The following is a 24467-nucleotide window of genomic DNA, read 5'->3' as shown; positions in this document are numbered from 1 at the left end:
GTGGGGGGGGGGGGGGGTGGGGGGGGGGGGGGGTGGGGGGGGGGGGGGGTGGGGGGGGGGGGGGGTGGGGGGGGGGGGGGGTGGGGGGGGGGGGGGGTGGGGGGGGGGGGGGGTGGGGGGGGGGGGGGGTGGGGGGGGGGGGGGGTGGGGGGGGGGGGGGGTGGGGGGGGGGGGGGGTGGGGGGGGGGGGGGGTGGGGGGGGGGGGGGGTGGGGGGGGGGGGGGGTGGGGGGGGGGGGGGGTGGGGGGGGGGGGGGGTGGGGGGGGGGGGGGGTGGGGGGGGGGGGGGGTGGGGGGGGGGGGGGGTGGGGGGGGGGGGGGGTGGGGGGGGGGGGGGGTGGGGGGGGGGGGGGGTGGGGGGGGGGGGGGGTGGGGGGGGGGGGGGGTGGGGGGGGGGGGGGGTGGGGGGGGGGGGGGGTGGGGGGGGGGGGGGGTGGGGGGGGGGGGGGGTGGGGGGGGGGGGGGGTGGGGGGGGGGGGGGGTGGGGGGGGGGGGGGGTGGGGGGGGGGGGGGGTGGGGGGGGGGGGGGGTGGGGGGGGGGGGGGGTGGGGGGGGGGGGGGGTGGGGGGGGGGGGGGGTGGGGGGGGGGGGGGGTGGGGGGGGGGGGGGGTGGGGGGGGGGGGGGGTGGGGGGGGGGGGGGGTGGGGGGGGGGGGGGGTGGGGGGGGGGGGGGGTGGGGGGGGGGGGGGGTGGGGGGGGGGGGGGGTGGGGGGGGGGGGGGGTGGGGGGGGGGGGGGGTGGGGGGGGGGGGGGGTGGGGGGGGGGGGGGGTGGGGGGGGGGGGGGGTGGGGGGGGGGGGGGGTGGGGGGGGGGGGGGGTGGGGGGGGGGGGGGGTGGGGGGGGGGGGGGGTGGGGGGGGGGGGGGGTGGGGGGGGGGGGGGGTGGGGGGGGGGGGGGGTGGGGGGGGGGGGGGGTGGGGGGGGGGGGGGGTGGGGGGGGGGGGGGGTGGGGGGGGGGGGGGGTGGGGGGGGGGGGGGGTGGGGGGGGGGGGGGGTGGGGGGGGGGGGGGGTGGGGGGGGGGGGGGGTGGGGGGGGGGGGGGGTGGGGGGGGGGGGGGGTGGGGGGGGGGGGGGGTGGGGGGGGGGGGGGGTGGGGGGGGGGGGGGGTGGGGGGGGGGGGGGGTGGGGGGGGGGGGGGGTGGGGGGGGGGGGGGGTGGGGGGGGGGGGGGGTGGGGGGGGGGGGGGGTGGGGGGGGGGGGGGGTGGGGGGGGGGGGGGGTGGGGGGGGGGGGGGGTGGGGGGGGGGGGGGGTGGGGGGGGGGGGGGGTGGGGGGGGGGGGGGGTGGGGGGGGGGGGGGGTGGGGGGGGGGGGGGGTGGGGGGGGGGGGGGGTGGGGGGGGGGGGGGGTGGGGGGGGGGGGGGGTGGGGGGGGGGGGGGGTGGGGGGGGGGGGGGGTGGGGGGGGGGGGGGGTGGGGGGGGGGGGGGGTGGGGGGGGGGGGGGGTGGGGGGGGGGGGGGGTGGGGGGGGGGGGGGGTGGGGGGGGGGGGGGGTGGGGGGGGGGGGGGGTGGGGGGGGGGGGGGGTGGGGGGGGGGGGGGGTGGGGGGGGGGGGGGGTGGGGGGGGGGGGGGGTGGGGGGGGGGGGGGGTGGGGGGGGGGGGGGGTGGGGGGGGGGGGGGGTGGGGGGGGGGGGGGGTGGGGGGGGGGGGGGGTGGGGGGGGGGGGGGGTGGGGGGGGGGGGGGGTGGGGGGGGGGGGGGGTGGGGGGGGGGGGGGGTGGGGGGGGGGGGGGGTGGGGGGGGGGGGGGGTGGGGGGGGGGGGGGGTGGGGGGGGGGGGGGGTGGGGGGGGGGGGGGGTGGGGGGGGGGGGGGGTGGGGGGGGGGGGGGGTGGGGGGGGGGGGGGGTGGGGGGGGGGGGGGGTGGGGGGGGGGGGGGGTGGGGGGGGGGGGGGGTGGGGGGGGGGGGGGGTGGGGGGGGGGGGGGGTGGGGGGGGGGGGGGGTGGGGGGGGGGGGGGGTGGGGGGGGGGGGGGGTGGGGGGGGGGGGGGGTGGGGGGGGGGGGGGGTGGGGGGGGGGGGGGGTGGGGGGGGGGGGGGGTGGGGGGGGGGGGGGGTGGGGGGGGGGGGGGGTGGGGGGGGGGGGGGGTGGGGGGGGGGGGGGGTGGGGGGGGGGGGGGGTGGGGGGGGGGGGGGGTGGGGGGGGGGGGGGGTGGGGGGGGGGGGGGGTGGGGGGGGGGGGGGGTGGGGGGGGGGGGGGGTGGGGGGGGGGGGGGGTGGGGGGGGGGGGGGGTGGGGGGGGGGGGGGGTGGGGGGGGGGGGGGGTGGGGGGGGGGGGGGGTGGGGGGGGGGGGGGGTGGGGGGGGGGGGGGGTGGGGGGGGGGGGGGGTGGGGGGGGGGGGGGGTGGGGGGGGGGGGGGGTGGGGGGGGGGGGGGGTGGGGGGGGGGGGGGGTGGGGGGGGGGGGGGGTGGGGGGGGGGGGGGGTGGGGGGGGGGGGGGGTGGGGGGGGGGGGGGGTGGGGGGGGGGGGGGGTGGGGGGGGGGGGGGGTGGGGGGGGGGGGGGGTGGGGGGGGGGGGGGGTGGGGGGGGGGGGGGGTGGGGGGGGGGGGGGGTGGGGGGGGGGGGGGGTGGGGGGGGGGGGGGGTGGGGGGGGGGGGGGGTGGGGGGGGGGGGGGGTGGGGGGGGGGGGGGGTGGGGGGGGGGGGGGGTGGGGGGGGGGGGGGGTGGGGGGGGGGGGGGGTGGGGGGGGGGGGGGGTGGGGGGGGGGGGGGGTGGGGGGGGGGGGGGGTGGGGGGGGGGGGGGGTGGGGGGGGGGGGGGGTGGGGGGGGGGGGGGGTGGGGGGGGGGGGGGGTGGGGGGGGGGGGGGGTGGGGGGGGGGGGGGGTGGGGGGGGGGGGGGGTGGGGGGGGGGGGGGGTGGGGGGGGGGGGGGGTGGGGGGGGGGGGGGGTGGGGGGGGGGGGGGGTGGGGGGGGGGGGGGGTGGGGGGGGGGGGGGGTGGGGGGGGGGGGGGGTGGGGGGGGGGGGGGGTGGGGGGGGGGGGGGGTGGGGGGGGGGGGGGGTGGGGGGGGGGGGGGGTGGGGGGGGGGGGGGGTGGGGGGGGGGGGGGGTGGGGGGGGGGGGGGGTGGGGGGGGGGGGGGGTGGGGGGGGGGGGGGGTGGGGGGGGGGGGGGGTGGGGGGGGGGGGGGGTGGGGGGGGGGGGGGGTGGGGGGGGGGGGGGGTGGGGGGGGGGGGGGGTGGGGGGGGGGGGGGGTGGGGGGGGGGGGGGGTGGGGGGGGGGGGGGGTGGGGGGGGGGGGGGGTGGGGGGGGGGGGGGGTGGGGGGGGGGGGGGGTGGGGGGGGGGGGGGGTGGGGGGGGGGGGGGGTGGGGGGGGGGGGGGGTGGGGGGGGGGGGGGGTGGGGGGGGGGGGGGGTGGGGGGGGGGGGGGGTGGGGGGGGGGGGGGGTGGGGGGGGGGGGGGGTGGGGGGGGGGGGGGGTGGGGGGGGGGGGGGGTGGGGGGGGGGGGGGGTGGGGGGGGGGGGGGGTGGGGGGGGGGGGGGGTGGGGGGGGGGGGGGGTGGGGGGGGGGGGGGGTGGGGGGGGGGGGGGGTGGGGGGGGGGGGGGGTGGGGGGGGGGGGGGGTGGGGGGGGGGGGGGGTGGGGGGGGGGGGGGGTGGGGGGGGGGGGGGGTGGGGGGGGGGGGGGGTGGGGGGGGGGGGGGGTGGGGGGGGGGGGGGGTGGGGGGGGGGGGGGGTGGGGGGGGGGGGGGGTGGGGGGGGGGGGGGGTGGGGGGGGGGGGGGGTGGGGGGGGGGGGGGGTGGGGGGGGGGGGGGGTGGGGGGGGGGGGGGGTGGGGGGGGGGGGGGGTGGGGGGGGGGGGGGGTGGGGGGGGGGGGGGGTGGGGGGGGGGGGGGGTGGGGGGGGGGGGGGGTGGGGGGGGGGGGGGGTGGGGGGGGGGGGGGGTGGGGGGGGGGGGGGGTGGGGGGGGGGGGGGGTGGGGGGGGGGGGGGGTGGGGGGGGGGGGGGGTGGGGGGGGGGGGGGGTGGGGGGGGGGGGGGGTGGGGGGGGGGGGGGGTGGGGGGGGGGGGGGGTGGGGGGGGGGGGGGGTGGGGGGGGGGGGGGGTGGGGGGGGGGGGGGGTGGGGGGGGGGGGGGGTGGGGGGGGGGGGGGGTGGGGGGGGGGGGGGGTGGGGGGGGGGGGGGGTGGGGGGGGGGGGGGGTGGGGGGGGGGGGGGGTGGGGGGGGGGGGGGGTGGGGGGGGGGGGGGGTGGGGGGGGGGGGGGGTGGGGGGGGGGGGGGGTGGGGGGGGGGGGGGGTGGGGGGGGGGGGGGGTGGGGGGGGGGGGGGGTGGGGGGGGGGGGGGGTGGGGGGGGGGGGGGGTGGGGGGGGGGGGGGGTGGGGGGGGGGGGGGGTGGGGGGGGGGGGGGGTGGGGGGGGGGGGGGGTGGGGGGGGGGGGGGGTGGGGGGGGGGGGGGGTGGGGGGGGGGGGGGGTGGGGGGGGGGGGGGGTGGGGGGGGGGGGGGGTGGGGGGGGGGGGGGGTGGGGGGGGGGGGGGGTGGGGGGGGGGGGGGGTGGGGGGGGGGGGGGGTGGGGGGGGGGGGGGGTGGGGGGGGGGGGGGGTGGGGGGGGGGGGGGGTGGGGGGGGGGGGGGGTGGGGGGGGGGGGGGGTGGGGGGGGGGGGGGGTGGGGGGGGGGGGGGGTGGGGGGGGGGGGGGGTGGGGGGGGGGGGGGGTGGGGGGGGGGGGGGGTGGGGGGGGGGGGGGGTGGGGGGGGGGGGGGGTGGGGGGGGGGGGGGGTGGGGGGGGGGGGGGGTGGGGGGGGGGGGGGGTGGGGGGGGGGGGGGGTGGGGGGGGGGGGGGGTGGGGGGGGGGGGGGGTGGGGGGGGGGGGGGGTGGGGGGGGGGGGGGGTGGGGGGGGGGGGGGGTGGGGGGGGGGGGGGGTGGGGGGGGGGGGGGGTGGGGGGGGGGGGGGGTGGGGGGGGGGGGGGGTGGGGGGGGGGGGGGGTGGGGGGGGGGGGGGGTGGGGGGGGGGGGGGGTGGGGGGGGGGGGGGGTGGGGGGGGGGGGGGGTGGGGGGGGGGGGGGGTGGGGGGGGGGGGGGGTGGGGGGGGGGGGGGGTGGGGGGGGGGGGGGGTGGGGGGGGGGGGGGGTGGGGGGGGGGGGGGGTGGGGGGGGGGGGGGGTGGGGGGGGGGGGGGGTGGGGGGGGGGGGGGGTGGGGGGGGGGGGGGGTGGGGGGGGGGGGGGGTGGGGGGGGGGGGGGGTGGGGGGGGGGGGGGGTGGGGGGGGGGGGGGGTGGGGGGGGGGGGGGGTGGGGGGGGGGGGGGGTGGGGGGGGGGGGGGGTGGGGGGGGGGGGGGGTGGGGGGGGGGGGGGGTGGGGGGGGGGGGGGGTGGGGGGGGGGGGGGGTGGGGGGGGGGGGGGGTGGGGGGGGGGGGGGGTGGGGGGGGGGGGGGGTGGGGGGGGGGGGGGGTGGGGGGGGGGGGGGGTGGGGGGGGGGGGGGGTGGGGGGGGGGGGGGGTGGGGGGGGGGGGGGGTGGGGGGGGGGGGGGGTGGGGGGGGGGGGGGGTGGGGGGGGGGGGGGGTGGGGGGGGGGGGGGGTGGGGGGGGGGGGGGGTGGGGGGGGGGGGGGGTGGGGGGGGGGGGGGGTGGGGGGGGGGGGGGGTGGGGGGGGGGGGGGGTGGGGGGGGGGGGGGGTGGGGGGGGGGGGGGGTGGGGGGGGGGGGGGGTGGGGGGGGGGGGGGGTGGGGGGGGGGGGGGGTGGGGGGGGGGGGGGGTGGGGGGGGGGGGGGGTGGGGGGGGGGGGGGGTGGGGGGGGGGGGGGGTGGGGGGGGGGGGGGGTGGGGGGGGGGGGGGGTGGGGGGGGGGGGGGGTGGGGGGGGGGGGGGGTGGGGGGGGGGGGGGGTGGGGGGGGGGGGGGGTGGGGGGGGGGGGGGGTGGGGGGGGGGGGGGGTGGGGGGGGGGGGGGGTGGGGGGGGGGGGGGGTGGGGGGGGGGGGGGGTGGGGGGGGGGGGGGGTGGGGGGGGGGGGGGGTGGGGGGGGGGGGGGGTGGGGGGGGGGGGGGGTGGGGGGGGGGGGGGGTGGGGGGGGGGGGGGGTGGGGGGGGGGGGGGGTGGGGGGGGGGGGGGGTGGGGGGGGGGGGGGGTGGGGGGGGGGGGGGGTGGGGGGGGGGGGGGGTGGGGGGGGGGGGGGGTGGGGGGGGGGGGGGGTGGGGGGGGGGGGGGGTGGGGGGGGGGGGGGGTGGGGGGGGGGGGGGGTGGGGGGGGGGGGGGGTGGGGGGGGGGGGGGGTGGGGGGGGGGGGGGGTGGGGGGGGGGGGGGGTGGGGGGGGGGGGGGGTGGGGGGGGGGGGGGGTGGGGGGGGGGGGGGGTGGGGGGGGGGGGGGGTGGGGGGGGGGGGGGGTGGGGGGGGGGGGGGGTGGGGGGGGGGGGGGGTGGGGGGGGGGGGGGGTGGGGGGGGGGGGGGGTGGGGGGGGGGGGGGGTGGGGGGGGGGGGGGGTGGGGGGGGGGGGGGGTGGGGGGGGGGGGGGGTGGGGGGGGGGGGGGGTGGGGGGGGGGGGGGGTGGGGGGGGGGGGGGGTGGGGGGGGGGGGGGGTGGGGGGGGGGGGGGGTGGGGGGGGGGGGGGGTGGGGGGGGGGGGGGGTGGGGGGGGGGGGGGGTGGGGGGGGGGGGGGGTGGGGGGGGGGGGGGGTGGGGGGGGGGGGGGGTGGGGGGGGGGGGGGGTGGGGGGGGGGGGGGGTGGGGGGGGGGGGGGGTGGGGGGGGGGGGGGGTGGGGGGGGGGGGGGGTGGGGGGGGGGGGGGGTGGGGGGGGGGGGGGGTGGGGGGGGGGGGGGGTGGGGGGGGGGGGGGGTGGGGGGGGGGGGGGGTGGGGGGGGGGGGGGGTGGGGGGGGGGGGGGGTGGGGGGGGGGGGGGGTGGGGGGGGGGGGGGGTGGGGGGGGGGGGGGGTGGGGGGGGGGGGGGGTGGGGGGGGGGGGGGGTGGGGGGGGGGGGGGGTGGGGGGGGGGGGGGGTGGGGGGGGGGGGGGGTGGGGGGGGGGGGGGGTGGGGGGGGGGGGGGGTGGGGGGGGGGGGGGGTGGGGGGGGGGGGGGGTGGGGGGGGGGGGGGGTGGGGGGGGGGGGGGGTGGGGGGGGGGGGGGGTGGGGGGGGGGGGGGGTGGGGGGGGGGGGGGGTGGGGGGGGGGGGGGGTGGGGGGGGGGGGGGGTGGGGGGGGGGGGGGGTGGGGGGGGGGGGGGGTGGGGGGGGGGGGGGGTGGGGGGGGGGGGGGGTGGGGGGGGGGGGGGGTGGGGGGGGGGGGGGGTGGGGGGGGGGGGGGGTGGGGGGGGGGGGGGGTGGGGGGGGGGGGGGGTGGGGGGGGGGGGGGGTGGGGGGGGGGGGGGGTGGGGGGGGGGGGGGGTGGGGGGGGGGGGGGGTGGGGGGGGGGGGGGGTGGGGGGGGGGGGGGGTGGGGGGGGGGGGGGGTGGGGGGGGGGGGGGGTGGGGGGGGGGGGGGGTGGGGGGGGGGGGGGGTGGGGGGGGGGGGGGGTGGGGGGGGGGGGGGGTGGGGGGGGGGGGGGGTGGGGGGGGGGGGGGGTGGGGGGGGGGGGGGGTGGGGGGGGGGGGGGGTGGGGGGGGGGGGGGGTGGGGGGGGGGGGGGGTGGGGGGGGGGGGGGGTGGGGGGGGGGGGGGGTGGGGGGGGGGGGGGGTGGGGGGGGGGGGGGGTGGGGGGGGGGGGGGGTGGGGGGGGGGGGGGGTGGGGGGGGGGGGGGGTGGGGGGGGGGGGGGGTGGGGGGGGGGGGGGGTGGGGGGGGGGGGGGGTGGGGGGGGGGGGGGGTGGGGGGGGGGGGGGGTGGGGGGGGGGGGGGGTGGGGGGGGGGGGGGGTGGGGGGGGGGGGGGGTGGGGGGGGGGGGGGGTGGGGGGGGGGGGGGGTGGGGGGGGGGGGGGGTGGGGGGGGGGGGGGGTGGGGGGGGGGGGGGGTGGGGGGGGGGGGGGGTGGGGGGGGGGGGGGGTGGGGGGGGGGGGGGGTGGGGGGGGGGGGGGGTGGGGGGGGGGGGGGGTGGGGGGGGGGGGGGGTGGGGGGGGGGGGGGGTGGGGGGGGGGGGGGGTGGGGGGGGGGGGGGGTGGGGGGGGGGGGGGGTGGGGGGGGGGGGGGGTGGGGGGGGGGGGGGGTGGGGGGGGGGGGGGGTGGGGGGGGGGGGGGGTGGGGGGGGGGGGGGGTGGGGGGGGGGGGGGGTGGGGGGGGGGGGGGGTGGGGGGGGGGGGGGGTGGGGGGGGGGGGGGGTGGGGGGGGGGGGGGGTGGGGGGGGGGGGGGGTGGGGGGGGGGGGGGGTGGGGGGGGGGGGGGGTGGGGGGGGGGGGGGGTGGGGGGGGGGGGGGGTGGGGGGGGGGGGGGGTGGGGGGGGGGGGGGGTGGGGGGGGGGGGGGGTGGGGGGGGGGGGGGGTGGGGGGGGGGGGGGGTGGGGGGGGGGGGGGGTGGGGGGGGGGGGGGGTGGGGGGGGGGGGGGGTGGGGGGGGGGGGGGGTGGGGGGGGGGGGGGGTGGGGGGGGGGGGGGGTGGGGGGGGGGGGGGGTGGGGGGGGGGGGGGGTGGGGGGGGGGGGGGGTGGGGGGGGGGGGGGGTGGGGGGGGGGGGGGGTGGGGGGGGGGGGGGGTGGGGGGGGGGGGGGGTGGGGGGGGGGGGGGGTGGGGGGGGGGGGGGGTGGGGGGGGGGGGGGGTGGGGGGGGGGGGGGGTGGGGGGGGGGGGGGGTGGGGGGGGGGGGGGGTGGGGGGGGGGGGGGGTGGGGGGGGGGGGGGGTGGGGGGGGGGGGGGGTGGGGGGGGGGGGGGGTGGGGGGGGGGGGGGGTGGGGGGGGGGGGGGGTGGGGGGGGGGGGGGGTGGGGGGGGGGGGGGGTGGGGGGGGGGGGGGGTGGGGGGGGGGGGGGGTGGGGGGGGGGGGGGGTGGGGGGGGGGGGGGGTGGGGGGGGGGGGGGGTGGGGGGGGGGGGGGGTGGGGGGGGGGGGGGGTGGGGGGGGGGGGGGGTGGGGGGGGGGGGGGGTGGGGGGGGGGGGGGGTGGGGGGGGGGGGGGGTGGGGGGGGGGGGGGGTGGGGGGGGGGGGGGGTGGGGGGGGGGGGGGGTGGGGGGGGGGGGGGGTGGGGGGGGGGGGGGGTGGGGGGGGGGGGGGGTGGGGGGGGGGGGGGGTGGGGGGGGGGGGGGGTGGGGGGGGGGGGGGGTGGGGGGGGGGGGGGGTGGGGGGGGGGGGGGGTGGGGGGGGGGGGGGGTGGGGGGGGGGGGGGGTGGGGGGGGGGGGGGGTGGGGGGGGGGGGGGGTGGGGGGGGGGGGGGGTGGGGGGGGGGGGGGGTGGGGGGGGGGGGGGGTGGGGGGGGGGGGGGGTGGGGGGGGGGGGGGGTGGGGGGGGGGGGGGGTGGGGGGGGGGGGGGGTGGGGGGGGGGGGGGGTGGGGGGGGGGGGGGGTGGGGGGGGGGGGGGGTGGGGGGGGGGGGGGGTGGGGGGGGGGGGGGGTGGGGGGGGGGGGGGGTGGGGGGGGGGGGGGGTGGGGGGGGGGGGGGGTGGGGGGGGGGGGGGGTGGGGGGGGGGGGGGGTGGGGGGGGGGGGGGGTGGGGGGGGGGGGGGGTGGGGGGGGGGGGGGGTGGGGGGGGGGGGGGGTGGGGGGGGGGGGGGGTGGGGGGGGGGGGGGGTGGGGGGGGGGGGGGGTGGGGGGGGGGGGGGGTGGGGGGGGGGGGGGGTGGGGGGGGGGGGGGGTGGGGGGGGGGGGGGGTGGGGGGGGGGGGGGGTGGGGGGGGGGGGGGGTGGGGGGGGGGGGGGGTGGGGGGGGGGGGGGGTGGGGGGGGGGGGGGGTGGGGGGGGGGGGGGGTGGGGGGGGGGGGGGGTGGGGGGGGGGGGGGGTGGGGGGGGGGGGGGGTGGGGGGGGGGGGGGGTGGGGGGGGGGGGGGGTGGGGGGGGGGGGGGGTGGGGGGGGGGGGGGGTGGGGGGGGGGGGGGGTGGGGGGGGGGGGGGGTGGGGGGGGGGGGGGGTGGGGGGGGGGGGGGGTGGGGGGGGGGGGGGGTGGGGGGGGGGGGGGGTGGGGGGGGGGGGGGGTGGGGGGGGGGGGGGGTGGGGGGGGGGGGGGGTGGGGGGGGGGGGGGGTGGGGGGGGGGGGGGGTGGGGGGGGGGGGGGGTGGGGGGGGGGGGGGGTGGGGGGGGGGGGGGGTGGGGGGGGGGGGGGGTGGGGGGGGGGGGGGGTGGGGGGGGGGGGGGGTGGGGGGGGGGGGGGGTGGGGGGGGGGGGGGGTGGGGGGGGGGGGGGGTGGGGGGGGGGGGGGGTGGGGGGGGGGGGGGGTGGGGGGGGGGGGGGGTGGGGGGGGGGGGGGGTGGGGGGGGGGGGGGGTGGGGGGGGGGGGGGGTGGGGGGGGGGGGGGGTGGGGGGGGGGGGGGGTGGGGGGGGGGGGGGGTGGGGGGGGGGGGGGGTGGGGGGGGGGGGGGGTGGGGGGGGGGGGGGGTGGGGGGGGGGGGGGGTGGGGGGGGGGGGGGGTGGGGGGGGGGGGGGGTGGGGGGGGGGGGGGGTGGGGGGGGGGGGGGGTGGGGGGGGGGGGGGGTGGGGGGGGGGGGGGGTGGGGGGGGGGGGGGGTGGGGGGGGGGGGGGGTGGGGGGGGGGGGGGGTGGGGGGGGGGGGGGGTGGGGGGGGGGGGGGGTGGGGGGGGGGGGGGGTGGGGGGGGGGGGGGGTGGGGGGGGGGGGGGGTGGGGGGGGGGGGGGGTGGGGGGGGGGGGGGGTGGGGGGGGGGGGGGGTGGGGGGGGGGGGGGGTGGGGGGGGGGGGGGGTGGGGGGGGGGGGGGGTGGGGGGGGGGGGGGGTGGGGGGGGGGGGGGGTGGGGGGGGGGGGGGGTGGGGGGGGGGGGGGGTGGGGGGGGGGGGGGGTGGGGGGGGGGGGGGGTGGGGGGGGGGGGGGGTGGGGGGGGGGGGGGGTGGGGGGGGGGGGGGGTGGGGGGGGGGGGGGGTGGGGGGGGGGGGGGGTGGGGGGGGGGGGGGGTGGGGGGGGGGGGGGGTGGGGGGGGGGGGGGGTGGGGGGGGGGGGGGGTGGGGGGGGGGGGGGGTGGGGGGGGGGGGGGGTGGGGGGGGGGGGGGGTGGGGGGGGGGGGGGGTGGGGGGGGGGGGGGGTGGGGGGGGGGGGGGGTGGGGGGGGGGGGGGGTGGGGGGGGGGGGGGGTGGGGGGGGGGGGGGGTGGGGGGGGGGGGGGGTGGGGGGGGGGGGGGGTGGGGGGGGGGGGGGGTGGGGGGGGGGGGGGGTGGGGGGGGGGGGGGGTGGGGGGGGGGGGGGGTGGGGGGGGGGGGGGGTGGGGGGGGGGGGGGGTGGGGGGGGGGGGGGGTGGGGGGGGGGGGGGGTGGGGGGGGGGGGGGGTGGGGGGGGGGGGGGGTGGGGGGGGGGGGGGGTGGGGGGGGGGGGGGGTGGGGGGGGGGGGGGGTGGGGGGGGGGGGGGGTGGGGGGGGGGGGGGGTGGGGGGGGGGGGGGGTGGGGGGGGGGGGGGGTGGGGGGGGGGGGGGGTGGGGGGGGGGGGGGGTGGGGGGGGGGGGGGGTGGGGGGGGGGGGGGGTGGGGGGGGGGGGGGGTGGGGGGGGGGGGGGGTGGGGGGGGGGGGGGGTGGGGGGGGGGGGGGGTGGGGGGGGGGGGGGGTGGGGGGGGGGGGGGGTGGGGGGGGGGGGGGGTGGGGGGGGGGGGGGGTGGGGGGGGGGGGGGGTGGGGGGGGGGGGGGGTGGGGGGGGGGGGGGGTGGGGGGGGGGGGGGGTGGGGGGGGGGGGGGGTGGGGGGGGGGGGGGGTGGGGGGGGGGGGGGGTGGGGGGGGGGGGGGGTGGGGGGGGGGGGGGGTGGGGGGGGGGGGGGGTGGGGGGGGGGGGGGGTGGGGGGGGGGGGGGGTGGGGGGGGGGGGGGGTGGGGGGGGGGGGGGGTGGGGGGGGGGGGGGGTGGGGGGGGGGGGGGGTGGGGGGGGGGGGGGGTGGGGGGGGGGGGGGGTGGGGGGGGGGGGGGGTGGGGGGGGGGGGGGGTGGGGGGGGGGGGGGGTGGGGGGGGGGGGGGGTGGGGGGGGGGGGGGGTGGGGGGGGGGGGGGGTGGGGGGGGGGGGGGGTGGGGGGGGGGGGGGGTGGGGGGGGGGGGGGGTGGGGGGGGGGGGGGGTGGGGGGGGGGGGGGGTGGGGGGGGGGGGGGGTGGGGGGGGGGGGGGGTGGGGGGGGGGGGGGGTGGGGGGGGGGGGGGGTGGGGGGGGGGGGGGGTGGGGGGGGGGGGGGGTGGGGGGGGGGGGGGGTGGGGGGGGGGGGGGGTGGGGGGGGGGGGGGGTGGGGGGGGGGGGGGGTGGGGGGGGGGGGGGGTGGGGGGGGGGGGGGGTGGGGGGGGGGGGGGGTGGGGGGGGGGGGGGGTGGGGGGGGGGGGGGGTGGGGGGGGGGGGGGGTGGGGGGGGGGGGGGGTGGGGGGGGGGGGGGGTGGGGGGGGGGGGGGGTGGGGGGGGGGGGGGGTGGGGGGGGGGGGGGGTGGGGGGGGGGGGGGGTGGGGGGGGGGGGGGGTGGGGGGGGGGGGGGGTGGGGGGGGGGGGGGGTGGGGGGGGGGGGGGGTGGGGGGGGGGGGGGGTGGGGGGGGGGGGGGGTGGGGGGGGGGGGGGGTGGGGGGGGGGGGGGGTGGGGGGGGGGGGGGGTGGGGGGGGGGGGGGGTGGGGGGGGGGGGGGGGGGGGGGGGGGGGAAGTTGGGGGGGGGGGGGTGGGGGGGGGGGGAACTTGCTTCTCTTTTGCCACCATTTGTGTTCCCTCTCATATTCTTCTCTCAGCTCTCCAGGCCCCAAATAAAGCATGAAACTGATGTGATGCCAAAATAGGCTTTGGACAAAGATATTGTCTGATTTAACCATTTTGCGCTGCACCTAGTTCTGGTGACTGTAGCTCTTAACTTAAATCTGGTGACTGTAGCTCTTAACTTAAAGATTGGCACCATTTCCAAGAGTGAAGACTGTTTTGCAGATTTTGGGTACCTATCGCAACAGGCTCACGGAAAAATTGGCAAACGTTGAAAAAAAGGGGAAAGGGCAAGTTTTCCTTTCAAACAGAGGAACATCATGTTGGTTGGTGCAGGGCAAGGCAATGAGAAGGCCTTGGAGGGCACAGGCAGAACAGCCAGGCAGCAGGGAAAGGAAAGGGCAGAGAAAGAGGGGGGCAGGGTCCGAGGCAAAGTGTTGGGTTGGAAAGGAACTTATAAAGCAGAGTTAACACCTTAAGAAGGCAGAGACAGTTGCTTTACTGAAATAAAGTTTACTTACTACAGGGAAGGGTAACTTGGAAGAAAAACAATAGACATCTTTCTAGCTAGCTAGCTTCAACAGCCAGCTTACCGTTTAGACTATTACATGGCGACTGAGCACGTGCAGAGTGTAACAAAGAACATATATCTAGTGTCTACGTCAGGGGTTGGCAACCTTTACCACCCAAAGAGCCATTTGGACCTGTTTTCCATGGCCCCAACGATCTACCAAACCGGAGAGGCGGCTCCACACGGAGCCAGAGGTGGCACTCAGAGCCCTCTCTGTGGGCACGTGCAAACAGAGTGCCCCCCCCCCCACATCTAGGCTGGCCTGGGCCGCTGGGCTCAATTATTAGCATTAAACCTAAGACCTAGTTTTGGGGAAGTAGTGTAGGTAACCCTGTTAAGCACTGTTAAACTAAAGCGTGGTCCTTTACCTGGAAGTAACCTCGGTTGCTGGCAATGGGGCTTGCTTCTGAGTAAACCCTCCTAGGGTCGTGATTCACCCGTTGGAAGAGTTGCACGGTTGCTTCAAAGCAAAGCCATCGACTACCACCAAGCTTACTCCTGAGTAACGCACGCCTTGGAGCCAACTGTTTTTTCTAAACGAAAACCTCAGTATTCAGGTTAAATTACCGTGTTGGCACTTTGCGATAAATAAGTGGGTTTTGGGTTGCAATTTGGGCACTCGGTCTCGAAAAGGTTCGCCATCGCTGCTGTAGGGGCTGAACCTGCCAGCCCAGGAAACCCACAACAGCACATCAAAGCTCTCTTAGAACAGAATCATAGAATCACAGCGTTGGAAGAGACCACAAGGGCCATCAAGTCCAACCCCCTGCCTTGCAGGAATACACAATCAAAGCACTCCCGATATATGTTCATCCAGCCTCTGTTAAAAACCTCCAAAGAAGGAGACTCCACCACACTCCGAGGCAGCGTGAATTCCACTGTCGAACAGCCCTGTTCTTCCTAACGTTTAGGCGGAATCTCTTTTCTTTCACCTTGGATCCAGTACTCCGTGTCCTAGTCTCTGAAGCAGCAGAAAACAAGCTTGCTCCCTCTTCAACATGGTATCCCTTCAAATATTTAAACATAGCTATCATGTTCCCCTCCCCCATCTTCACTTCTCCAGACTAAATGTACCTATTGTTGGAATAAGAGCTCCTTGTATTTGGAGTTTATTCCTAATTATAGTTAGCAGAGAGCACAGGTGGCTTAGAGCACAGCAAAAGCCATGAAGGATCCCAATGTATGGCAAGCTTGCACAAAAGAAACTCGGAGTCAGTTGTAGTTACTAATCTAATAAAAAGAGTGTTTATTAATGAACTCCATTCTGGATAGAAAGGTAGAGAGATAGGTTCACTAATCTATCCTCATCTAGCTGGATGGAGACGGATGTGTGGAGCATCCATCCTCCTTCTAGGCATGGTAAAAGTAAGATGGAGAAGTCTCGAGAAGAAGGAGGAAGTCCCTGAGAGTATCAGTCTAACATCAAAGGGATGATAGAGTAAAGGTGTAAATCCAGCATGATAAAGGTGTAAATCCCTAGGTCCCTCTCTTGCCACTCTAGTCTTGACCCTCCTTGATCTGAGATTGCAAATGCCTTAGCAGACCAGCAGGTGATCGGGAGCAGCAGCAGCAGAAGGCCATTGCTTTCACCTCCTGCATGTGAGCTCCCAAAGGCACCTGGTGGGCCACTGCGAGTAGCAGAGTGCTGGACTAGATGGACTCTGGTCTGATCCAGCATGCTCTTTCTTATGTTCTAAGATACTACACTTAGGCAGAAATAGTGAAATGCACAGCTATAGGATGGGTGACACCTGGCTTGACAACACTACATGTGAAAGGGATCTGGGAGTCTCAGTAGACTACAAACTGAACATGTCAGCAGTGTGATATGGCAGCCAAGAAAGCCCATGCAGTTCTGGGATGCATCAAAAAGAGTATAGTGTCTAGATCGAGGGAAGTAATTGTACCACTGTATTCTGCATTGGTCAGACCTCGCCTAGTGTACTGCGTTCAGTACTGGGCAGCACAATTTAAGAAGAATATTGGCAAGATGGAACGTGTCCAGAGAAGGGCAACCAAAATAGTAAAAGGTCTGGAATCCCTCTGACAGTGGTGGCGAACCTATGGCACAGGTGCCAGAGGTGGCACTCAGAGTCCTCTCTGTGGGCATGCGCAAACAGAGTTGCCCCCCCCCCCCCATCTAGGCTGGCCTGGGCCGCTGGGATCAATTATTAGCATTAAACCTAAGACCCAGTTTTGGGGAAGCAGTGTAGGTAACCCTGTTAACCGCTATTAAACTCCACTGATTTTCATGATAATAATTAAAGCATGATCCTTTACCTAGGAGTAAGCTCAGATGCTGGCAATGGGGCTTGCTTCTGAGTAAACCCTCCTAGGATTGTGATTCACCCGTTGGAAGAGTTGCATGGTTGCTTCAAAGCAAAGCCACTGACTACTACCAAGCTTACTCCTAAGTAACACACGCCTTGGAGCCACCCGTTTTTTCTAAACTAAAACCTCAGTATTCGGGTTAAATTGGCGTGTTGGCACTTTGCGATAAATAAATGGGTTTTGGGTTGCAATTTGGGCACTCGGTCTTGAAAAGGTTCGCCATCACTGCCCTATGAAGAGAGGCTTGGGGAGCTGGGGATGTTTAGTCTGGAGAAGCAAAGGTCAAGGGGGGGGGCATGACAGCTATGCTTAAATATTTGAAGGGATGTCATGTTGAAGAGGGAGCAAACTTGTTTTCTGCTACCTCAGAGACTAGGACACGGAGTCCTGGATCCAAGGTGCGCGAAAAGAGATTCCACCTAAACATTAGGAAGAACTTTCTGACTATCAGGGCTGTGGGATTCACTGCTTCGGAGATTGGCAGAGTCTCCTTCTTTGGGGGGTTTTTAAACTGAGGCTGGATGATCACATGTCAAGAGTCTTTGATTCTGCATTCCTGCACGGCAGGGGGTGGGCTTGATGGCCCTGGGGGTCTCTTCCAACTCACTGATTTTATGATACTATTTCTCTTCTCTGCATACAACGCGTGTTACACCAGCGGTCGGGGTGGAAAAGGCTGTCAAACCACAGCCATTCTACGACTGCGTAGAGGTTTGAAGCCTTCGCCGCCGCCTGCCTGCCTGGCTGCCGGCCTGTGCCAGCCCGGTCGCGCCTTATAAAAACATTCCGGCCTCCCATCAAGCTCCTGCCCATCAAGCCCCGCCCATCAAGCCCCTGCCCACTTTGATCGGAAGTTGCCCAAACCTCTGCCACATTCCGTTTAGGAAGCGACGTGAGTCGCCGAGATTTTTGCTCGGGCGGCAGAAGTTTCTCTCCCTTCTTCCCTCTCGCCTGTAAAGAGTTTGCAGAGTTTCGCGGCGTGAAGATGGACTGGCGGTGGGTGTCGAGGCTGTGTTGGGTGGCGGCTCTCACCCTCGCCTCGTCGCAGGCACCCTGGGAGCCCGGGCGGCAGTCAGAAGAAGGTAAAGCCAGGCGGTACGCAAGAGAGGCAGGCTTTGGGTGGCGGGCAGAATGTTTAGTAGCTGTTATTACCCTTTAAAGTGTTTTAAGTGTCATATGACTTTAAATGCTTTCAAACTGGTTTATTACCGCTGTGAAAATGTTTTATGGTGTTAAATCCGGCCCCCCCAATTGCCCCCCCCCCCCCCAGCATTGGAAACACAGTACAGAGCCAGGAAGAAAAGGAGGGAGGGAAAGGACAGGGGCAAATTTCAAGTCAGTAGTTGCCAAATTTTAATACTGACAATATAAGGCACTTACTAACATGAACTCACCGTCTTTACAAAATAACGTCTCTTGTAATAAAGTCACAAGCCTGCACTGTCTTTATACGGTGGAAACCATTCTTGAATGAATAAACATTTCAGTTAAAACATCAGGAGTGCATATCTTAAGGATTCTCTCACAACATACCTGTATTTACTGCACAACACAGATACTACACTCTAGAATCCACCTTTCAAGGTCCTCTCGCCACACTCAACATAACACCAACTTTCCTACCCCTCAGAACTCTTTATTAAGCATCTGGCCTGATTCAGAGCTCCAAACAACTCCAAAGCTCACTCAAATAGCTGTGCTCTTTCGGATGGTTTACTAAATAGCATGATGTTTCATCTCCACATTGGGGGTGGGGGATGTTTTCTCAGTAAATGAGCTCAGGACTTGGATGGAGGGGAAAGCCACAGAGGGGATCGTGAACACAGAAGAAGCTGTCCCTTGCCCTATTAAGATTTTAATACATCAAATCCCCCCTCCCCAGTTTAAAAGATCCACCTGCAAACAGGAATACCCTCATTCTTTCTGGATTCTTATGCCTTACCATCAGCAAGGCAAGCAAAAAAATTCAACAGGGGCGATTCTCCAATCTTGGAAGTGCAATGATAAGCCAGCAGCTGCCTTGCCAGACCAGACTAAGGGCCATTTTGTCTAAGCATCATTTTCCCCATTGTGGCCAGTGACAACATTTCTAACCATCACCCGTGGCAGGGGAGAACGTGGAGGGGGTGCCCTTCAATCCAAGGGAGGTGATGAAGCCAAGGCAGAAAACTGTCATATATGTGAGGGGAGGGGGTGGAGAAAGAGGCCAATGGGGCAGAGACGGCTGGAAAGTAGCATTTTCCATACCGGCTTACCTTACAGGGATGTTGTCAGAATAATTAGGTCATTTTATGCCCAGGAAAACCTTTGAAAGTTCAAAGCAGTGACGTAGTGGTTAAGAGCAGAAGCACTCTAATCTGGAGGAACTGGGTTTGATTCCCTGCTCTGCTGCTTGAGCTGTGGGGGCTTATCTGGGGAATTCAGATTAGCCTGGGCACTCCCACAAACACCAGCTGGGTGACCTTGGGCTAGTCACAGCTCTACGGAGCTCTCTCAGTCCCTCTCACCTCACAGGGTGTTTGTTGTGGGGGGGGGGGGGAGAAAGGAGATTGTAAGCCCCTTTGAGTCTCCTACAGGAGAAAAAGGGGGGATATAAATCCAAACTCTTCTTCGTCTTCTAAAAACAAAGGACTACTGGAAAGACGCCAGGCCAGGAGGCAGCTCACTTTTAGCAAATCACCAAGAAGGCTGGGGCAGGCTGCAATCCCTCAGCCTCTCTTGCCCCCACCAACCAGAACATAATATCAGGCTGGATGCGGGAAGCTGGAAGGGAAGAGCTGAACCCAGTTCTCCAGCAGGCAACTTGCCTTGCAAAAAAGGGAGGGGTGGGGGCTTTTTTTAAATGGAAAAAAATAAAGTCATATCATGCAAGTTTCTAACTTAATATGCTGGCGGGGCTGATGGGAATTGTAGTCGATGAACATCTGGAGAGCCGCAGGTTGCAGACCCCTGGTCTCAAGAGAGCAAGCCAAGTTCATCAGCAGCTAGAGGAAAGACCAAGACCAACAGAGCCGTGAGGAAGCAAGAGACAGTGATCCATCTGAAAGCAGCCAGAAAGGGGCACAGTCTACAGCTCCTATCATCACCTGAAGACAAGCAAGTAACCCCATTAGTTAGAGCAAGGGAGGAGTTATAGTCTTGTCTCTCTCTGTGAATAGAGCCATTATTAGAACTGCTAAAACTGGCTCATGTCTCGACCTTTCTGTCCCCGCCGAGAACAGGGCACCTCCAACAGAGTCACTTGGGGGGGCAGAACACCCATCCTGAGGAAATTAAAGACATATTTAGGAAATATTACGCATATTTATATTCCAAAGCAGAAGCAATCTTGTAGAATATTTAAGAAATCAAAACATCCAGAAACTCCCTGATGAAGGTAGAGAATCATTGAACAAGCCCTTTTCATTAGCAGAGGTCCAAAGAGCTATTAAGAAATTGAAAGTCAGCAAAGCTCTATATTACAAGGGGTCTGTAGTGCAGAAAGGAAGGGAAAGGAGTTTGTAAGCCACCTTGAGTCTCCTTACAGGAGAGAAAAGTGGGGGTATAAATCCAAACTCTTCTTCTTCCTAATTCATAAGGTTATTTTCTAGTGTCTCTCTTCACACACACAGCCTTTGCTCAGGTTATACAAACTGAGAGCTATGGCTCCCTTTATTGAGCCAGTCCATCTTATTCTTTGCTAAGGAGATGGGGCTACCCTTTAGAGGGTCCAATAACTTTGGACCCCCTGAACAAAACTGCACCAAACTTGGGGAGTCCCATCAGGACAGTTTCCAGATGATACCTGGAAATTTTGGTGCCGATACATCCAAAAATGTGCCCCTTGCAGGAACATCCCAGAAATTTGCCCAAGAATCTTTGTTCTGCATTGAGTTTTCTGCATTGCTGTCAACAGGGGTTGCAGGCTGGGGGGGGGGGGGGGGGGACATTTCTGAAGGCACAGTCTCAAAACTTTCATGGTCTCATTAGGAGACTTCCCTAATGATGCCCCCCAGGTTTGGTGCAGTTTGGTTCCGGGGGCCAAAGTTATGGACCCCCAAAACTGTACCTCCCATCTCCTATTAGCTCCCATTGGAAACAATGGGGGATGGGGCACCCCCTTTGGGAGTCCATAACTTTGGACTCCCTGAACCAAACCTCACCAATCTTGGGGGGTAGCATAAGGACAGTCTCCTGATGATACGCTGACATTTTGGTGCCACTAGCCTAAAAACTGCGCCCCCTGCAGGCCAAAAATGGAAAACCACTAAAAATATCCAAAAATGAACCCTGCATTTTGATGCCCCCCATGCCCAATGGGCATTATGCCCCTGGGATAAACACTTGCTCACTCTTGCTCTGGCCTTGTTTCTGTCTTGATCTGGCTTCTGAACTGGGGCTGTGTCCCTGGCAACTAATTAAATCTTGAATCAGTTGCAATGACATCCATCTGCACTTCAAGTCTTAACTAGACTTCCTCGCAATCATCATGCGGTGAACACCTAACATTGTCTTCACCCCAGTAGTTGAGTGATGTCTTTCACACTGACCATTTGTTTTCAATAGGCATGAACTTTTGCAACGTTTTGAACATGGAAGTATATACAGGCGGCAATAAGTCACTCGCTCTCCCATTTCATGCATCTAGCTCGGGAGAATTGGTGAAGAAATACGATCCTGAGACAAAGAAGTGGGTAGAACAAATTTTGCACGCACGTGGGACATCTAATGGTTTATCTGAAAAGACCGCATCCATTTCTCTGTTCAACGCAAATTTCACCGTGTGGAATGCAGGAACTACCGAAGATGGTCTCTACAGAGTCATAGACTTCTTGGGCAGCCATTGCTTAGCTGAAATCAATGTAACTGTGCAGGGTAAGTTGTGATAATGGTGCAGGCACAGAAAGAAAGTTCACCACTAGTTCAAGTGCTGAGACAGACCTATATACAGGCAGGCCAGTCTTGAAACTCACTGTTGATTGTGATGATGGGAGGGGGTTTTATTTATCCTCGGTTAGGATCATGAAAACACAAGGACTGAACCGTAGGGCGCAGCTTAACTACCATGATACTACCATGGGTAAGTTGTGATAATAGTGCAGACACAGAAAGAATGTTCATTACTAGATGGAGACCTATGAAGTCGGCCCGCGAGGGTCACCAGGAAGAGGCGAGACGCGGTGATATCATCTGGTGGAGAGAGCCAGCAGCAGGAAGCGTGGTCCGTGGACCTGGCAACTCTGCCGTGTGCTAGTCCCTGGCACCTTTTATTAGGGTTTCTCTGGGGGCGTGTAAAGGAGGTAAACAGGCAGGAAAGCGGGAGAGCGGGAGAGCATCATGTGATGCATGATCTCATCAGGCTGCTACGTGCAGGAGGAAGCGTCCGCGTCTGGGTCTAATCCATACCTGGGGGCAGGAGCCCCTTTGTCCCTTTGTCTGGGACACCTGGTGACCGTGAGCCAGGTAGTTCATGACCTGTGACTCACGGGGGACCGAGGGTGGGTGGGTGGGGGAGCGTGTGCGCCCAGAAGGCCGCAGCTGGCACAGGCATTCCATGCGCTCTATCTGCGGTTCTGCTGGGTTCGCGGGCTCACCCCTACAGACCTATATACAGCAAGGTCAATCTTGAAACTCACTGTTGATTGTTATGATGGGAGGGGCTTTTATTTATCCTTTGTTAGGATCAGGGGAACACAAGGACTGAACCACAGAGGTTATCTACCATAATGCTACAAGACTTCATATGGATCAAAGACAGTAGTGTTAATGAAGCAACCTACCGATCCTCAAGCAGGATTTGGGAACAATTCCAAGGAGTAAGTCCTATATTATTCCATGGGGCTTAGTTCCCTGGGAAGTGTCCTTAGGATTGCAGCCTTAATCATTCCTGCAAAGTCCTTCCTTTGTCAGCCATTGTGGCACAGACTTCTGCCACTCACAGTTCTGGCCAATCAAGCACTTCAGGGTTACCTGAAATGAATAATGACTGTGAGTGTTGAATGCTCATCCCCATCTCTTCCTTATCTCCTTTCAGATCTTCCTTTTCCTGAGGCTGCCGTGCCCCCACCTGGTATATCCTCCAGGCCCACGGAAACAACTAAGGCTTCCCTGCCAGGAAAAAATGGTAAGTTTTGGGAGAGGGGGAGGCAAAAGTTTCCTCTCTCCTAAAACCCACATAAGATCTCCCACCCCCTCCCCCATTAGCCGTCTTGATAATGAAGTAGAGTCAAGGCGTGGAATATCAGCAGAAGATAGAAAATCAAACCCTCGTGGCTTCCGGGAAATGGGGAGAACTTTTGACCACTTTGGGCTCCTCATGGGTGCCAGAGCTCAAATTGTTTCCACACGGCCAGAAGTCTTCATGAACCTCCTCATTTGCTTCTTGCTGCTGTTGCGGAGACATTCAAAATGGCAACTGAGCATCCCTTTTCTATGCTTCGCTTCTCAATCTCCTGTGGCCGCCACCCCCCTGTACCCCAGAGGTCTTTTTTCTTGAATTAACAAATGCTAAAGTACCAAAATTCAGTATTATTATTACAATATATCGGCATAACCTACTACCCCTGAATCCAGCTATTGTTTTAAATGAGATAGTGAGTCGCTAGTCCAGGGGTGACCAACTTATGGCACTCCAGATGTTCACGGACTACGATTTCCCAGTCCCTGCCATGCTGCCAATTGGCCATGCGGACAGGGGCTGATTGGAATTGTAGTCCATGAACATCTGGAGCTCCATAGGTTAGCCATCCCTGAGACTAGTCCTTCTTTTTGTGATAATATAAGGGGAAATGGTTAAACCTCTGGTGATGCGAGAACGAAGAAAAGGAAAATAGTGCCGATGGAGGTGAGATCTTTAAAAAATTACACAGTTTTGTCCACTTTAATTACATATTTCAAGAAAAAAACATTATCAAACCAGACTTGGGAATGATCCTAGTAAAAGGAGGAAAAACCTGAAAAAAATTGATAGGTAGAGGATACACCACAAAAGCCCATGCCAGTTTGGCTGCCAAACAGTAACGCTCTTTTGGGTGCTGTGTGGTTTCCGGGCTGTATGGCCGTGTTCTAGCAGCATTCTCTCCTGACGTTTCGCCTGCATCTGTGGCTGGCATCTTCAGAGGATCTGATGTTGGGAAAGCAAGTGGAGTATATATAGAACACGGCCATACAGCCCGGAAACCACACAGCACCCAGGTGATTCCGGCCATGAAAGCCTTTGACAATACAGTAAAGCTCTTTGTGAATTCAACCTCAGAGTTTTCATGAGCGAGCATCCTTGATCTCAAGGGCTTCAATTTATCACCTTTGTCTTCTATTTGCAGAACAGTCTACAAACTGCAAGCATAAAATTCGTCTGTTCAAGGCACTCAATTGTGGTAGATGTCAAAACTTTCCTTACAATATGAGTGTCCCATTACCTCTAGAAGGGTAATAAGCTGCTTGTTTGGGAAGGGACTTGCATGCAAAGCCATAATAGAATTTTGTGCACAAAATAAAGGATGGGGGAAGGAGACCCAGTTGCTGAGTAGGCAGCCTGAATTCTGCCACATAGTTGGTAAGTGGAACCATAGGAATGGCCGTTTCCCTCACAGGTTCCCCTCTCCATTTCTTGAGGGATGAAAGCTTGCTGCCAAAAACCTTGAGCTGACCCTGTACCTCCGGCTGTACTGGGGATGTAAAATAATGCTAATAAAATTATGCAGGTAATAGGGCAAATGCACAATTTAGGTAGGCTAGGTGCAGGTACAGAATTTGCATGGAATGGGGTCAACCTTTTGTCTTGATCATACCCCAGTGATCAACAGTGCGTATTGATAAGATTTGTTTGTCATCACTGTCAAACACTCTGAAATTGTATCTTTCTTGTTTTGATTTTAGGTGCTGTCAGATGCTGTTCAACTTCTGTTCTGATTTTTATTGTCCCCTTTTTCATTCTATTTGCAAACCAAGTGAATCTTTTGCTTTTGAGTCACTGGTCGTTTCCCCACTTATCAGCAGCCAGAATTCCCGTCATGGCTTTGGAGAAAAAAACCTAATTAATGGGGGATCAGAAGGCAGCGGAGAACGAATTGCCTCTATTAGCGTTCTGGCTCCGGACATTCACCTCGCCCTCTCCCCTCTTTCTTCTTGTTGCATTCTTGCCCTGGGAAGGCTTTTTTTGGACTAGTGTATCGGAACGACGTGGAGAAGTGTTTCGGCATTAAAAAGAAAAAATTAAAACCCAGACTGCGCGCATAGCGCACACCCCGCCATTGCCTAATTGGACAGAGGGCTCTATGTCACCAGCAACGGCGGGAAACTTAAACCCGGAGTCACCCCCGGGCTTCCCCACTCCCCTGCGCGCCCCCGCGCTCAGTGCGGGGTTTTTTAAAAGGTGATCAACAAAACAGGAACTAAAATAATGCGCGCAAAGAAGGAAAGAGAGCGGCAGTATCGGGGTCGCTGCGTTGCTGCCGCTGAGGTAATGGGGAACGCAGCAGGCCCCTGGATTATTTGCCGCAAGTGCCCCGCAACTAAAGGTTAGTGGCAAAACGGCCACTGATGAATGGCTCACTAACACCATAGCTGCATCTCCGATGGCCTCACTATTCCTACCATTTTTTCTGTTTTTTTCAGTAACTTGGTTTTTGTTTCAGTAGCTTGGCCTTTGTTTTCCTCCCCACCCCTCCCTGACCTGTTATCCTTAGCATTATATTTATTTTCTAATTTGAATTTTAAATGTATTGTTTAAATTATAGTATATTGTGATGGATCCCACCTGAATGCAGAGGCAGAAAACCTGGCTGTAAATGGTAAATTCCTCACAGAACCTGAATTTGTGAGTGACAGGCTGCAAGTGGGTGGAGTTTTGGGTAAGGTGACCAGATGGTCACCTTTGTGAACTGGGATGGGCGGGCAGGTGGGCGGGTAGGTGGGCGGCAGCATGTGCGCGCAGCCGCAGGAGCGCACTTCCTTCTGGGACG

At 71.3% G+C, this 24467-nt stretch overlaps 1 protein-coding gene across 1 annotated transcript; it reads left to right on the top strand.

Moving 5' to 3' along the window:
• Positions 1 to 16415: 16415 nt before the first annotated feature.
• LOC125429631 lies at positions 16416 to 24346 on the top strand. The gene is made up of 4 exons (XM_048490910.1): positions 16416 to 16607; positions 20071 to 20379; positions 21539 to 21628; positions 23383 to 24346. Exons 1-4 carry the CDS (start codon positions 16511 to 16513, stop codon positions 23538 to 23540), a joined length of 654 nt encoding a protein of 217 aa, XP_048346867.1. The 5' UTR covers positions 16416 to 16510; the 3' UTR covers positions 23541 to 24346.
• Positions 24347 to 24467: the final 121 nt, after the last annotated feature.

This window comes from Sphaerodactylus townsendi, linkage group LG03 (assembly GCF_021028975.2).
Source record: "Sphaerodactylus townsendi isolate TG3544 linkage group LG03, MPM_Stown_v2.3, whole genome shotgun sequence".
Taxonomy (NCBI): domain Eukaryota; kingdom Metazoa; phylum Chordata; class Lepidosauria; order Squamata; family Sphaerodactylidae; genus Sphaerodactylus; species Sphaerodactylus townsendi.
The sequence above is the reverse complement of the archived record's forward strand: the minus strand, read 5'-3'. Positions and strand labels throughout refer to the sequence as shown.

What these genes read in the sequence shown, in the direction of transcription:
- LOC125429631 (XM_048490910.1), top strand. Translation starts at nt 16,511, where the DNA reads ATGGACTGGCGGTGGGTGTCGAGGCTGTGTTGGGTGGCGGCTCTCACC. An exon ending in AATCAATGTAACTGTGCAGG is followed by an intron (nt 20,380 to 21,538) that starts GTAAGTTGTGAT and finishes ATCTCCTTTCAG; the next exon opens with ATCTTCCTTTTCCTGAGGCT. An exon ending in TTCCCTGCCAGGAAAAAATG is followed by an intron (nt 21,629 to 23,382) that starts GTAAGTTTTGGG and finishes TTTTGATTTTAG; the next exon opens with GTGCTGTCAGATGCTGTTCA.